Source organism: Chinchilla lanigera, unplaced genomic scaffold (assembly GCF_000276665.1).
Source record: "Chinchilla lanigera isolate Chin_1 unplaced genomic scaffold, ChiLan1.0 scaffold00025, whole genome shotgun sequence".
NCBI lineage: Eukaryota > Metazoa > Chordata > Mammalia > Rodentia > Chinchillidae > Chinchilla > Chinchilla lanigera.
The window spans coordinates 17309013-17325508 of NW_004955426.1; the positions used below are offsets into that span (position 1 = coordinate 17309013).

General features: G+C 36.3%; 1 protein-coding gene across 4 annotated transcripts in view; it reads left to right on the forward strand.

The window, feature by feature from the left end:
• Cdh6 (cadherin 6, type 2, K-cadherin (fetal kidney)) overlaps positions 1 to 7718 on the forward strand; it is a 129540-nt gene extending 121822 nt beyond the window's left edge. For all 4 annotated transcript variants that reach the window (XM_005386145.2, XM_013515003.1, XM_013515004.1 and 1 more), the window contains exon 12: positions 1684 to 7718. In XM_005386145.2, coding sequence (XP_005386202.1) covers positions 1684 to 2174 — 491 coding nt within the window. In that variant the 3' untranslated portion in view covers positions 2175 to 7718. The remainder of the gene's footprint in view (positions 1 to 1683) is intronic.
• Positions 7719 to 16496: the final 8778 nt, after the last annotated feature.

Below are 16496 nucleotides of genomic sequence, written 5' to 3' on the forward strand. Positions count from 1 at the left end.
TTTTTTTGGTTTTTCTCCGGTACCGGGAACCGAACTCACGACCTTGCGCTTGCCAGGCAGGCGCTTTTGCCGCTGAGCTAAATCCCCAGCCCCCCATAAATACTTATTGAAAGGATGGACAGATACCCTGGATTTGGTGACAAATGAGGCATCAGGATGCGCTCTGGCAGCAGCAAAGAGTGTGAACAGGCACAGCCATGTGCTTGAAGTGGCAAAATTATATTTCTTTTGACAATAGACAGTAACCTAGATACTTTTCAAGTATGACAGTTAAGAATGGGGGCTTCTTAGTCTTATGAATCTGGAATTGAATGGCTTTTCCATGTGACATTTCTATGCCTTAACTTTCTTTTATGTAAAATGGGGTTACAATAATGATACTTTCTTCATAGGGCTATTGTGATAATTCATTGAGATTCAGTTTGGAAGGCATCTAGCACAGTCACTGGTACAAAGAAAGCTTCCAACATATAAGTAGTTATTAATACTATTAATGTCAAAAATTATAAGGTATAGACATGTGGGCACCCAGGCATCCATTATTATACAGATGGATGTACTTACCCACTAAAAAGCCATTGTTCTATTAATCTTGCTACAAAATTTCAATTTTCATGGCTTATAGAACTGAGCTATGTTATAGGAAAGATAGTAAAGAGACATTATTGGTATGTCCAGTAATAAACTCCTCTGGAGAAACCTAGCTTAATAATGTGTTTTCTACCTAGGATGGCTGTTTTGCCTGTAAGCTGCTGCTATATGTTTATTTCCCACCCATAGGTCCATTTGTAGATAGATGTGTCTCTCTACAGGTAGCCAACTTTGTTCTACTCAGCCAGCTGTGAAGAAAGATCAGGAGCTATTTAAACTCAATTCTTGCTTTGCCTCTAATTTGGGATAGAAGGAAAAAAGCAGACATTCTGGGTATCACACTAGAGAATAAGCACCTTTGAAAAATAAAGAATTTTCATTTAGATGTGCTTGTTTTATTTAGTTCAGGCAGAATAATATGGAATGTGTACTATTAGATGCCCCCATTTAAATTGGCTGGTCTTGGCTCTGAATCTCAGCCTCTGAAGGTATTATCTGTAATGATATTTCTTATGTGGAGAAGAATTTTGTATGCAAACATTCACATCTCTACTTTGGGTTTTAAATGAATTTTACACCTTTTCAAGAAAAAGAAAAAATAATGCATAGTGCAAAAGTTATTTTAGATGTGGAGTTATGCAAACCCTTCCACACATCCCCAAGGTGCCAGCCTTGTCCTGATAACCAGTTTTGGAGCATTTTAGGTGTTTGGCATAATTTGCACTCTTAGTGCGGTATTTTCTCAGTGGCTGAGCTTTTTATTATTTTAGGTTTCCTTCCCGTGAGACTAGTATGCCATTTCAAAGCCAAAAAAAAAAAAAAAAAAAAAAAACCTACTGACAAAATATGATGGTGTTTATCCTTAAGTATATATATTTAAATTATAACTTTCTTTCAAATATTTACTCCATTGTTTGGATCCTGGTTTGAAAATGGATAGAGGTAAATGCATCCTTACAGAAGTAAGAAGTTAACTGTGCATTTCCTCAAGCACTTTCAAAACTTCACATTGGAGTATGGTATTTCTTCCCAGCATTAATTGGGCAGCAAATTAACTGTCCTTTTTCTTTCTATTTTGTTGTCTGCTTCTAGTGACAGTGGTGCTGTTTGCAGCTCTGAGGCGGCAGCGAAAGAAAGAGCCCTTGATCATTTCCAAAGAGGACATCAGAGATAACATTGTCAGTTACAACGACGAAGGTGGTGGAGAGGAAGACACCCAGGCCTTTGATATTGGCACTCTGAGGAATCCTGAAGCCATAGAGGACAACAAATTACGCAGGGACATTGTACCTGAAGCTCTTTTTCTACCCCGACGGACTCCAACAGCTCGCGACAACACCGATGTCAGAGATTTCATTAACCAAAGGTTAAAGGAAAATGACACGGACCCCACTGCCCCGCCGTACGACTCCTTGGCCACATATGCCTATGAAGGCACCGGTTCGGTGGCCGATTCCCTGAGCTCTCTAGAGTCTGTGACCACGGATGGTGATCAAGACTATGATTACCTTAGTGACTGGGGCCCTCGATTCAAAAAGCTGGCAGATATGTACGGAGGGGTGGACAGCGACAAAGACTCCTAATCGGTTGCCTTTTTCATTTCCCAGTATGACACTGAAACACGTGAAGTGGCTATTTCTTTCTATTTATCCACTATTCTGTAAAGGGTTCTCTGTTGTACCCGTTCCAAAAGCCAATGGCTGCAGTCCATGTGGATCCAATGTTAGAGACTTTTTTCTAGTACACTTTTATGAGCTTCTAAGAGGCAAATTTTTATTTTTGAGTGTGCCCAGTTAACCAAGTCAGCCCAGTAGGCAGGTGCTGGAGGAGCAGACAGGGAGCTGTATGTTCACTTTTTCTCTGAGGGAGGGTTTGGAACTTGCTGGTTACAGCTGGCCTGGCATATTATGACACTCTATGGCCTCAGGTCAGCAGCCTGCCCTAACTGTACATTTCACATGCTGATGAGATAAAGGATTGTGCTTTAATGACAAAGGTACAGCTTTAGTTAAAAAAAAAAAAATAAACAACTGGGAAGTTGTTTCACAAGGAGAAGATCATAAACCACATAAGTTGTAAGGGTGTGTATGTCTGTCACAAAAATTTAAAATGACATTCAGCCAGTCTTGTTTGTGCTCTGAAGACTTTTTCTCGCAGCAGCTACTCAAAACAGCAAATACACAAATGCTTTCATATTCTTTTTCTCTTAAGGAATAGAAGCATATTACATGGAAACATTCACAGATAATAATAACAAAAGACTTGAGACATCATTCCTCGCCAATAACAAAATGTGTTACACATAGGGCATGTAAAAGTTTGCCTTTGCACCGTATAAAGGGAAATAGACAATGGTTAATAGTACAAACAAAGGAAATACTTAGCATATTGTGAAGTTTTGGCCTCCAACTGTATCACAGACCTTTTGAAATTCTTTCAACTATCAGTAGGCTAATGACCAATAATTTAATTGTTTAAAGGTTCTCGCAAGATTTTTTCTGGGACAAATGTTAATTCCTTGTATGTAGTTGTCAGTATTATCCTACTGTACCTGGAAGTAGCAGAGTGAACTACAATAATTCTTATTCCTCAGAAACTTCTTATACAATTAACTTGACTTAGTAAAGATAGATTAACTACAGTTCAAATTCTACTCTTGGAGTTTAAGGAAGAGTGTAGTGCCAGCCACCTTTGAACCTAACCCTGTGCCCCTCACATCCAGAACACCTGTATACATATACAACAAACAGATCTAGATGAACAGTGAAATTACAGTAGAAATCTACATATTCCATGATTGGAAGATGGATACAAAGGTACAACTTGGATTTCCTTCAACGTGAGTGTTTAAGATTGTAATTAAAATGATAGTTGACCTCAAAAAGTATCAATATTTTTCATTATGTATAACTTTGCTTCCATGGCAAAAGGATGGCAAGCCTACCATCCTTGTCTTTGAACTAATGATAAGTAATAGTCTCAGACTATGACAAAAAGTAATGTAAAATCCATCCAATCCATTATTTCTCTAATTATGCAATTAGCATTGTAGGCAGTTATTATCCAGGGGACCCAAGTGAACTGAACTAATCCTTCTGGCAGGTTCAAATCATTTACTACGTATGGCTGTTCTAATGACTTTTATCATTAGAATCTTACATTGTGCAGTCACCAGAAATTTCCAAAGTACTGTAATGGAAACAATCTCATTTGGAAACTTTAAAAATAGGCTCTATGTACATATATAATATACACTTAAGAATATGTTGACTTCACTTATTAATCTTAGGGATTTATTTTCAATCAATGTTTATTTTCTAGCGGTCAACTAGTGTCATTTCCATTTGGGGATAATGTCATCTCAGCACATATTTTTCTGTTTGGAAGCACATTGTTGTTTAGTTAAGTTTGAAATGGGCATATTACACAGGACATAAAGGTAGCACCTTTAAAACAAGAGAAATGTGGAATTTGAGTTAGAGTGAAAATTTTTACAACTTTATTGTTCTTTCTGTCCCCTGAATGATTTCCTATATTGTAATGGACTGTCCTGTACACTAATACGTATTTTATGCTTCATGCTTGGGCTATTTTCAACTTTTAAGGTTTTCTTTTCCTAGCTCTTCAGACACATACACACACACTCACACACACACACACAAAGACACACAGAGGAATGCAACAAAATGTTATAAGAGGGCTTCACAGCAATGAGTCAGTATGTATTATAGTCACAAGTATATATTTAAAAAGATAGCTTAGTAAAATTAATAAGAACTAGATACCTATAGCAATAGAACAGCACCTTAACCACAAAATTTATGGTGAAATTAAAGGGTGCTCTATCTTTATGTATCATTTCAGGTAAAAAGTTGAGCCAAGAAAGATAGTCCCATCAAAAGACAAGTATTATCAAAAGTTGTACTTATGAACTTTTGGTGGTAAGTGGAATTTCTGAGAGTTGACACAAGAAATTTCCAATGTTTCAGGGTAAAGTTGACTTTTTCCTTCTACGTGAAAGTAAGTAGTTCTACAGTGAAATGTTTGAGATATGCGTGGCAGGATATTTTATCCCACCCTGAACATGGCATATTGTGTCAAGAACAGTTTGATATAACTATTGAATATTTGGTTAACTTCTTGGGACAAAAGCTATGATAAAATAAATCTAGAGAAAATTAGGTACTCTGAGCCTAGAGCTGAATATTTAGTACTGTTCTTTTAAGAACCAGGTTGGTGGGACTTTTTTCTATAAGACTCCATGACATCATGCAAATATTAAAAACAATAGATCCATCATTCCCCCGCCCATCCTCACTTCCTTTCCACCAGAAATCAGCTTTAACACTACTCCATGTGCAGATTTTCTAAAGTTCTAGGTCCTGGGTCAACATTCAAAAGTTAGTTTTAAGTTCAATTTTCACGTCTGTGTCTTGATTTTAGATAGTGACAATGAGAAGATTGAAGGAGAGGGGGAAGAAGTAAAATTTTTAATATCTGTTTTTAATCACAGAAATGAAAAATTTATTAAATCAAAGTAGGTTTCTTTTGCATACAGAATCATTTCAAAGATAATGAAGGCTTTTTGACTTTTTTGCTCTCTATTCAAGGGAAACTATTTCATTAAACCACAAAGATATACCCTAGAATAAGCTATGACTTTAAAAACACGGCACCTAAGTAAAAAACCCCTTCATTCAGTGCCCACTTTCTGCTGAACATATGTGTCTCCAAATAAGTAAATAAATCAAATAAGAAAGAAATAAAGACAGTTTCATAAAATCCTAAGGGAAGTCTGGGCACAGTAAATATATATTTCTCTTGGAACGTCCCTGGTTTTATAGTCTGGGTGTATAAAGGAAGGTTCAGCTACAAAATTACTCCATTTTTAGATGGAACAAAGCTGGTGATTCAATTTAACTCAGTATAAAAATATGTGGCTTAGTTTTCTTGTCAGCTCTTAAAAAGTTGTGCAAGAAGTTCTTAAAAATTGAATCCATATCTTAGAAGCATTCAAATTTTAAGGATCTAAAATAACTTTGTAATGTTTCTATTACCTTTCTTCTAAGTACATAAATTTTAGATGTCCTGAATTGTTGAACAATATCTTACATCAAATGTTTTGCCCTGAAATGGATATTTCCTCTGGATAATGATATACAGCCTACCAGTTGGACATTCTGAGATTCCATACTTTTTAACACATAAAAATATGCAGCTGAAAGGAAAGAATGAAGTCGGTTCCTGGGCAGAGACTGAATTTTTAAATCAGGTACTTATCTTTATCAACTAAATTCATTTTCCCTAGGAACTGATTCACCAAATAAGCTCTTTTATCCTTGTCTCTAGTTTTGAAGTGATGTAATTACTTTGGAAGAACTGTCTAAAAAGTCATGATCCCCACTATTTTTGAAAGACATCCTCTGAAAAGGATCATTTTAGTGTGATTTTAATTTTTATGTTTTATCTAGATGAAATCTTTTTTGAAATGTGACATTGTGACAAGGGACTCAAAATCCAAGCAGTCTGCTGTGTTTAAATTAGCACTGCAACCTAACCTTCCTCATAAGGTTGTGAGAGTAGAAAGATTAACGCCTGGCATGTGGATCTTGAGGAAGATGAACTGTTTCCTAAGCTTTGACGAACAGCTTTCTTTTCTACAGAATACAGAATTACACTACGGTCTCCTCAAAAGTTCAGTGACTATTACACTTGCAGCATTTTTAAGCTCTCTTTGGCATCTTTATGGAATAATTTTCTAAAGGGATAATTCTGTACTAAAAATACCAGACCCCGACCACAATGAATGCAGAGCGCAATACCGTCTGAGAAAGCGAGTACACTGACTCACACACTTGTTAATAAAGAAATAGCTCATTTTTAAAGCTAGAAGTTTATGGTCTCTGCATCATCGATTTAATTTAAGCATTGCTGAGACAATCTGTAATCTACTCCTTATTTTGTGATACCTTATTTATGATGCATTTTCATTTTTTAATTTGGGGGAAACATTAGCCCAACAGAGCCAGCAGATGAAAGTGCAGAAAGGAGGTCAAATGGAAACAAAGGCTATTACCCACTATATTTCAGACAGGATGGAGGCACTTAGCCGAAGAGCCACTGGGTTATTAGATTAATTTCAAAAGAGCTTTTACAAGTTGCTTAATTCCATTTTTTTTAAAAACCCATGGACCACAAACTCAAATTTCTCCTCAAATGGGGTTAATTTGACAAATGAGGCATGGACCCAGCACTGCAGAGAAAGCATTCCACTATAATGAGATCTTGGTCTTTCTTGTGAGACTAGCCTATTTATGTAAATATATCTGGAGGCACCTTCTACAAGCTTTTAGTTTTCTATGATCTATTAGTTTAGTGTTTATTAAAGAATCAAATGTATAGAATTACTAGGCATTCAGGGGGAATGCTGTGTAGCAAATGTAAAATGGATCTGCTCAGAAGAAACACAAGAACACTTCAAACCCACTGTACTGTTTCGTTGGTGATTATTTCATAGCTTTGAGAGTAAACTACATCAACATAGGCCTTATAATAAATGCTATGTGAGTCTTTAGTAATACCAAGCTAAGGCAATTTGGCATTCTCCTACTGTGATTTGTGACTTTAAACCAAGAAAATAAAAGCTTTTTGGTATTGATTGTATTTAATTAAAAATACTTCCAAGTATAAATTGAAACTGTTGCCACCCTTGAAGATTTACTAGTTGGAGTGCTCCGTTCATGTTGTTTTTCACGGTATCATTCACGTCCTCAGCAACAAGAATACCTGAGGGAAAAAATGCCCGCTCAGTTGCCATCCACATTTCTAGTTATGGAGATTTTCATAACTTCGCAGTTTACCTGGGAAAGTTTTCTGTATTAGAAGAATGAGATTGAAACAATTACCTTGTAGCTCAGTGTGGCCAGGCCTTTTTGTTGTAGTCAAGTGGCAAATATGCACTCCTTGAAATGGCTTAGTTTATTTTGTTTTGTTTTCTCAGACTTATAAATTTGAAAAGAATGCAATTTAAAAAATGATTTCTCACAAAGAGTAAATATGCCTTTTGCAAACTGATTTTTGTAACGTTATTTATATGATATTACTTAATAAACTGGGTTTTTTTCTAACTTGTTTTTTTCAATTCTCTCAGACAATTGTTTGTAATACAGATTTTTAATGCACGTGCTGACATACTTTATCTTTCTGAATCTGCTACTTTAACCTCGCAGAAACTAAAACTAACTTATTATACAATAATTAACCTGTAAATAATCGTTTCTCTCAAACAGCAATATATAACATTAATACTTTCCTACACACTTCATACTGCTGGGACATGAAGAACTCTAGTGTTATTTATGCTATTGCTGTATTAAGAAGGAAGCTGTTTATCCTCATGGTAATTACTTTAGATAAAAAAAGGAGACAGTTCTATATTTTTGCTTCTCCCAAATCTCCATCCTTCATTTTGCTGCTATAAAAACAATTGTCTGTGGATTTCTAGTTTGAAGAAAGAAAAGCAAGAGCCAGATCAGAGGAAACTAAGAATAAATTCTTCCAATGGTATGATACTTTGAGTCAATAAAAGGCTTTAACACATTTAGAACTATAATACTTTACATGTTTGTTGTTTTTTAAGATGCCTCCTATTTCTAGAGGCCATTTCATAATTTTTAAATGGGAGAGTTCCTAACTTTGAAAGGAGATTATCATTTATTCAGCCATTTGTTCTGCATGTATTAGCTGTACCTGGTATATTGGTATTCCACACACACCCCCCCCCCGACACCTGGAAGGGCATGGTCCAGGAGGAAGACATGAGCACTTAACTACAGTACATGTTAGAAGATGCTGTGGAGATATTTGAAGAGAGATACCAAGGAAGGTGTTCATCAGAAAAAGAAACTTTTGCCATGCACAGTGGCATAGTCCTGTAATCCTAGGTAGGACTAGGAGGCTGAGGTAGGAGGATCACATGAGTTTAAGACAGCCTGGGCTGGGCCAGGGATGTAGCTCAGCAGCACAGCACCTGCCTGGCAAAAGTAAGGTCATGAGTTTAATTCCTGGTACCAAAAAAAAAAAAAAAAAAAAGGCAGCCTGGGCTACATAGTGAGTTCAAGACCAGCCTGGACTACACAATGCGACCCTGTCTCTAGAAAAGAAAGAACAAAAAGAAATTGTTTCTGACCAGATGAGAATATGGGAGAGGCTCAGGAATTGCTAAATTGTGTTAAAGAAAAAAAAGAATATTTTTAAAAAATGAGGAAAGAGAGGGAAGTTAAAGCAATGCAACTGGTCTCAGCTGAGGCCTCTCAAGGAAACCAAGCTTGTGAAAGTCACATGGCCTCAGAAGCCAGACTTGCTGCACAAGGTGATTTGTTTTGCAGTTTTGTTGTCTTCGGTTTAGAGTTAATGTAGAAAGGAAGCCCACATTAGAGAATGATTATTAGAAATAGACTTTTTAAAGGATGTGTATATTGTACACTAGAATGTAAAGCAGAGCTAAATCCTCATCTCTATTCCATGGCGCTCCAACTCTGTAGCACCCTCAGAGCTGTGGCACGCTAAGGCATAGATAGAGCCAGCAGTCTGGAGGAGTCTAGGAAACTTCCCTAACCTAATGGCAACATAGGCTGAAGGTGTAATGTTACTTTTCAAGGACCCAGTTCAGAAAGCAGAATCCCGGCAAATGTTTAAATAGAGTAAGCCCTTTCCAAACTCCATAACAAGCCACTTCTACTTGTACTTATTAGTATGCAGTAGAGTAATTAACCCTGGCAGTCACTAGAGACAAAACTCCAAAATATCCATCAAGTTGATTTCTTATTCTCAGGAAGTTTAGGATGGCTGTAGCCCTTTCTCCCTCCTGTAGAGATGCCGTGAGAAACACACAGCCTCCAAGGAAACCATGGCAGGGAAAACTGTCACATGGCCCCAAACTAATTGGGAAGTGGATCAACTGGAAATTCTATATCTGCTGAGTACTAGAGCCTCTGTTAACCTTGAAATATCTTTTATAAATTCTCCCACATTTCAGTCATCATAATAAACCACAGCTCATAACAATCATGAGGGTTATCAGAGGAGAAAGTGGGAAGTCTTTAAAAATTCAATCTTGTTTTCAAGTTAATCCTTTTAATCAATGCATCTCCACCAACTCTGACTGCACTACCCATGACAGACATTGCTAATCAATTGCTGCACTCTTTTATGAATCACCTACACATAACCTTAGAATACCCTAAACAGCCAGCAGCAATAAAGTAATTTTAATTTATGTGCCATCTTAAACCTAAAAGATGGAGTTCTCAAACCAAAAATTTGCTTTCTTTCATTTTAAGTTTTATTGACTACTTATAACTGACCTTTGGGAAAAGCCCTATGACCTAGAGATTGTAAAAAGTTTGCAATAATTAATGAAGCCAAAGGGCTTAGCTTGCTGTTTTAATTAGCTCAATCTTTATTTTATAAATCTAAATCAACAAGCATATATCTCTTTGTTTGTCTAATTCAGATATTAAGTTTAGTATGGTTGAAGTGTCTCCCCTCAGTAACATTTCTGGAATTTTTCATTCATTCAGTAAAACACATGTAAAAACCTACTCTGGAGGCACAGACTGCTGTGATAGAGCTACACAAATAAACAAAAATACATGATCTGTTTTCAACAGACCCTTCCCCTTCCATCAGGTGTTGCCATGATTGAATGTCTTTTTTTTTTCTTTTAGGTACTGGGGATTGGACCCTGGGCCTTCACACTGAACTACATCCCCAGCACTTTTTTTTCCCCAGCATTCTTTAAATTATTATTTATTATCTATTTTAAAACAGGGTCTTTGGAGAAAAGGAAGGGAAAAGAAAAAAAAAATATATATATATATATATACAAGATGGTTAAGATAGTTATACTACTAACTGTTACTAGCTCATTGAAAGGAAAGGTTTATACCTATATTGTTTGATCAGTTTTTCATGCCTGTATCTTGTAATATGAGCAACTACTTTGAAGATAACAATACACAATGTACTAACCACTGTTACTTTCCTATAATCTTGTTTTGAAATTTTATATCATTGTTTTTAGTGTTTATTTTTCTTTTCTTAAAATTAAAAAACAGGGTCTTGTTAGGTCACTAAATTGCTCAGGCTATGATCAAGCTTGTGACCTTCCTGCCTCAGTCTCCCAGAATGCTGGGATTACAAGCATACCCCAGCCACACTGGGCTAATATTCCATTGTTAATCAGTTTATCTGACAAAACCTTTTGTGCTGAAAGACATCCTGATTCTTTAGAGCACTTTTCTAGGTTTCATATTCCCAAATCCAATACTTTTCCAAATATGCTATGAATAGATATGGCTCTTTAAAGGAAGTAGATTGTCTCATACTTCTCTCTCTAATATACTTATTCCTTTTTTTAATGCCTCCCTTGACATATTAGATCATCTTTATTGTTTCCTGAGCCATTTAGTCTCAAAACTTAACTTTTAAAGGTGAACATGTCTTGTTTGCACATTGGTTTAAAAATTCTGTGTGGTAGGTAAAGGATAGGTTTTATTAAAGCTTTTAACTTTGCTTAGGTGCCTGATAATAATAACTTACTTTTATATAGCACTTTAGAAATAACTATTATACACATTGCTTAATATAAATTTCACAAAATCTCTATACAGTAGGCTATATCATTTCCATTTCATGAACAAAAAAGAATCATTTCCATGTAGGTCCCCAGCACAAGAATTCTAATTAAACACACTCTTTTCAATGCATGCTCTGCAGTCCTGCCATAGAACCCCCATTTCCTCCTTTGCATGCATTTTCAATCACACCCACTTGAGCAAATATTTATTGGGAGAAAAAGGATATTTTTTCCTTTGCACAAATTCAGATGATGATGCTGGCTGTAGGCTATAGATCTCTCCTTGAGATCAGTCCAAAGATTTTGTAGGGGGAAAAAGTCTGAAAAGAAAAATTCTGTCTGTTAAGCCCAATTATCCAACTCATTCTTGCTATAAACTTGGAATAGTGTTGTTAAGAAAAACCATCCCCAAGAAATTCCACCCAAGACTGCAAAGTCTCTAATCACTTACATAAGAATAATCTTAACAATACTGATATTTGAAACATCAACTGTAATGGGCCCCATAGATAACTATGCCCTATAATAGGAAACAGGGGTAAGGAACCAGGACCTCCTGTCTCTCCTTAAACAGTTCACATTCTGTGATGAAGGAGATGATCTTGTTATAATTTGGATAATGACTGTCCTCCAAAAACCCCTGTTTTGAAGTCTTGGTTCCAGTTGCATGGCACCGTGAAGAAATGGTAGAACTTCTTTCAGGGGCCACATTTAGTGGAACGAAGTTAGCTCCTTGGGACATGCCTTTGGTGAGAGTATTAGAACTGAGCCCATTCCTCTCTCCCTCTCCTTCCCCATTGCTATAATGAGACCACCATGTGCTCCCACCATGAGATACTGCACCTCCACAAGCTCAGCTCAGGAGGGCCAATTGACTATGAAATAAAAGCTCTACAACTGTGAGCCAAAATAAGTCTTTTCCCTTTTATTAAACTGATTATCTCAGATATTTTGTCTCAGTGATCAAAACTGACTACCACTGATAGGAAGGAGGGGTGTTTGCTCTGATCATCAGAACCCACCAAGTTCACTACTCCATCCCAATAGTTTGGTGCCACTGTAGGCCCAGAAAACCCAATTTCTCAGCTGGGTTGGGGGATGCGTGGCAGAATGACAGCTACGAATATTTTGTTATAAACTGTGAAAAATAGTTTTCTTATTTTTCTGAACATGGACATAATTTGTTTTGAAACTTGATTCTTATGAGCACCCCAAACTCAACTTTAGCCATTTTGAGTTTCTTTCCATAATCTTCACTGATATTAAAGCGAAATTCTGAAGAGCTTAGATAATGTCAAGAGTTAGGGGGAGGAGGATGAGACACAGTCCAAGCTTAAAGCTGATCTGCCAAGGGTGTTAGGAGAAATAGATGGATCCCAGAAAGTATGGTAATTCTCTGTCTTTCACCCTCCCTGTCTGCCCTCCGATCCACCACAAAATGAGGTGACAGAAGTTTATTGATCAGAATTTTTATGTTATTGTCATTATTTCTCATTCTCATAAGGTCAGGATCAAAAGCTTAAGAAAGACACCTGATTCTCTCCTGACTTACAGCCCTGGCAGAGATTCAGAAAGACGTGAAAGTTATTCTAGAATGTCACTGTTTTCAACAACAATAATTTATAACAGTATTTTCTTATGTGTTCCTGCTTCAGATATACAAAAAGGACTCATTTATAATACTAAAACATATTAAGTAATATGCTAAGGATTGACCTAATCATAGATTTCTGAACATCTCTTCTGTGACTTTATGACCCACTTTATGTGTAAAATATATTTTTTCTTTATTACAAGAACATGACATAGTAGTTTCTGACTCTTCTTTACATTTATATTACAAATTCTTCAGTTAAAAAGATTGAATCACAACATACTACATATTTAATAAATAATTTGCACTGGGCAAATAATAGATATGTTCAAGCTAGATGGCTCTGCACCCCTTGAATCCAAAGACTCATCTGCCTTAAAAGAATTTGGCAAAATAAAGACATTCAAATGATGGCTATCAATTGAAGAAAGTAGAGGGGCAAATTGATCTCAGCAACATGCCCTGAGCTGGACCTAAAGAAGCAAAAAAGATAACAGCAAAATAATTGGGCTGCTTCTCTAAAATCTAAATTTATTGGCCCAACTCCAGAAAAAAATCAAGGGTATTTTATGTACACCATAGGATTTAGCCATTGTTAATTTCAAAAGTACAACCTATATTTTACTAAACATATTAAATTGCACTTATGTTTTGCCTTAAAAATGTGACTAAGTTATACTTTGCTAATTAACATTTTTTGTTTGTTTGTTTTTTTAACATTGTTATATACTCCATTAGACCTTTGTTAATTCTATTTTAGCAATCTCCCTTTATATTATGAAGCATTTTTCCCCAGTATTGAATCCAGAGACTTCACACTGAGTTTCATCCCCAGTTATTTTATTTTATTTTATTTTAATTTTCACACAAGGTATTGCTAAATCACTAAATTTCCCATGCTGAGCTCCAGTTTACAATCCTCCTTCCTCAACTTCCCATTGTGCTGAATTACACTAATGCACTGCCATACCCTTCAAGGCCTTTTTTTTTTTTACGCCTGTTAAGCTATAGGCCATGTGAGAGCAAATAGGTACTCTGTGTATTGTGCCCAAGATATTAAAAGACATGGAAAGCCATGAGTGGTGGTGCATACCAGCAATCCCAGCACTTTGGGAGGCTGAGGCAAGAGGTTGCAGATTCAATCTGAGCAATTTAGCAACTGTCTTAGTTACGTTTCTCATTGCTGGGACAAAGTACCCAACACCCAAAATTAAAGAAGGAAAGGTTTATTTACCTCATAGTTTATAGAGGTTTCAGTCCTTAATCAGCTGGCTCCATGGCAGGGTGGCATGGCAGAGGGACAACTGTTCATGTGGGTGGAAGATAGCAAATGCAACAAGAGCAAAAGGAGATGATCAAGCCTCTTTTCCTCCATTATGCTGTATGCAGGCTACCTGCCGTAGGGTTGGTGTAGCACTCACAGACCCAAACCCAGCACTAGACAATGAATCAGTCACAAACTCTAGATTCAGCTGTCTCCAAAAAGCCCACCCTCTGTGACCACATGAGGCTTTAGGGGGCCATCCAGACACAAACCGCAACAGCAACTTAGCTAGACTCTGCCTCAAAATAAAAAATAAAATAATTTTTTAAAGTTAGAGATGTAATTCAGTGCGAAGGCTCTGGTTTCAATTCCTCAGCATGGAAAAAAAAAGACATGTAGAAAGTAAGGGTGGGACGATTTGGAAATCTAGTTTGAGCAAGTTCCATGAGGACTATTATTCACACCTAAGTTTGAGATAGAAGCAAAGGCAAAGGCACAATCAAGGAAGTGAAGTCATTTCCATTTGATTGACATCGAAAGTTCTGGAAAGAATGAGGTACGCGATAAATTCTAATAGTTGTGCACACACCATAAAACTTCTCAGTACCTGTGCCTCTCTTAAAAATATTGCAAGTTTCCAATTAGAACGCCAGACATAGTCTCTACACTTTTTCTAAGACCCCAGGTTAGTTCCCCAGTCCCTCACCTGTTTCAGAACCTTGTTGGCTGCTTTCCCTGTATGCATCAGTCACTAAGTAAATAGCTAAAATCCCTCTAGAGTTGACTCATCAGCCTTCCTAGGCACTAGCTTCTATTCCTTTCTTTTTCAAGTCAGCCGTTACTCTCTGAGCCTCAGCTAGGGAACTCCTCCTCTCCCAGGACCCAATCTGAGTTTCTCTTAATTAGCTTAATTGGAAGAAGACACAAGCACATTTTCAATTAAAGTTCTAAATGAGCTATTAGAATAGACTATTTTTGTCTTTTCAGAGTAAGCTCTCTTAATAGTCATTTTTAAAAGTAAAAATCTTTAGAGGAGAAAAGGTGAGCAGTCAGATCAGTTATTGCTATTAACCATTCCTCATGGTAAAGCTGTGTCTTTCCACTTAGGTGATTGGGAAGTAAGCCACTTATTCACCCTTTTATTTTAATTTTTATTAATATGTTGAAATATATATAAATTATAAATTGTTCTTCAAAGCCATAGCAAAAACTGTCCACTCCACCTTCATCCCCTGACACAAATATTGTCCTCCACCTTCTCCAGTTTTTGTGGCACTTATATCTAAATGACATGAATCATAAGAAGTTGCCATTTTTAATAGGTAAAAAAGTCATTAATATTCACAATTTCTGATGATTCAACTTAATGCTACTATTTCTTGAGTTTATAATTTTTGTTTTTTTCATTTGAAAGATAAAAAAGAAACCATATTAACAAACACAGTGACATAAACAAAACCACATAAAAATAATAAAAGCAATACAGAATTTCTGACAAGATGATAGGAAATTAACAATGGTTGTATTACATATTGTTATCTTCAAATTGGTTACTCAGTTAAACCAATATGGGCATGTAAGATTGATCAAACAATTAAATAATAACTGTTCCTTTCCATAAAGCAATAGAAATTAGTAGTACAATTATCTTAGCTATCTTGTGTAAACATATATACATATTTTCCCCTTTTTTCTTTCTTTTCTCTTTTCCTTTATCGCAGTTATTCCTTCCTTTTGAGCAGTTTCTTTCCCTTTCACAATTTCTATTGTATCTTTTAGATTTTATTTACTCTTTCAGGTTCTTACACTAGGGAGACAATATGGTGTTTACACATGCGAGACTGATTTATTTCACTTGTGAGCATGGTCTTTAGTTGCATCCATTTACCTAAAAAAGCCTCAAGTTTATCTTTCTTTAGAGCTAAGTAATATTCCATTATATAAAAATACCAGAGCTTTTTTATCCATTCCTCAATTGATGGGCATTTGTATTGCTTCCACCATTTAGCTATTACAAATTGCACTGCTATAAACATGGGTGCACATATATCGCTGTGGTATGATGTTTTTAGTTTTTCTGGAAAAATCCCCAAAAGGAAAATAGCTGGGATGAGTGGAACCTCTAATCCTAGCTTTGTGAGAAGTAATCTCCAGACTGATCTCCACAGTGGTTGCACAAATCTACACTCCCACCAAAAGTAGAGAAGTGTTCCCTTTTCCCCACAGCCTCGCCAGCATTTGTTATTGATTGATTTCTTGATGATAGCCATTCTTCCTGGGGTAAGATAGAATCTCAGGATTGTTTAATTTGAATCTCTCGAATGACCAATGATGTTGAACATTTTTCATGTATTTATTTGCCATTTGTATTTCTTTATCTGAGAAGTGTGTATTCATCTCAGCTGCCC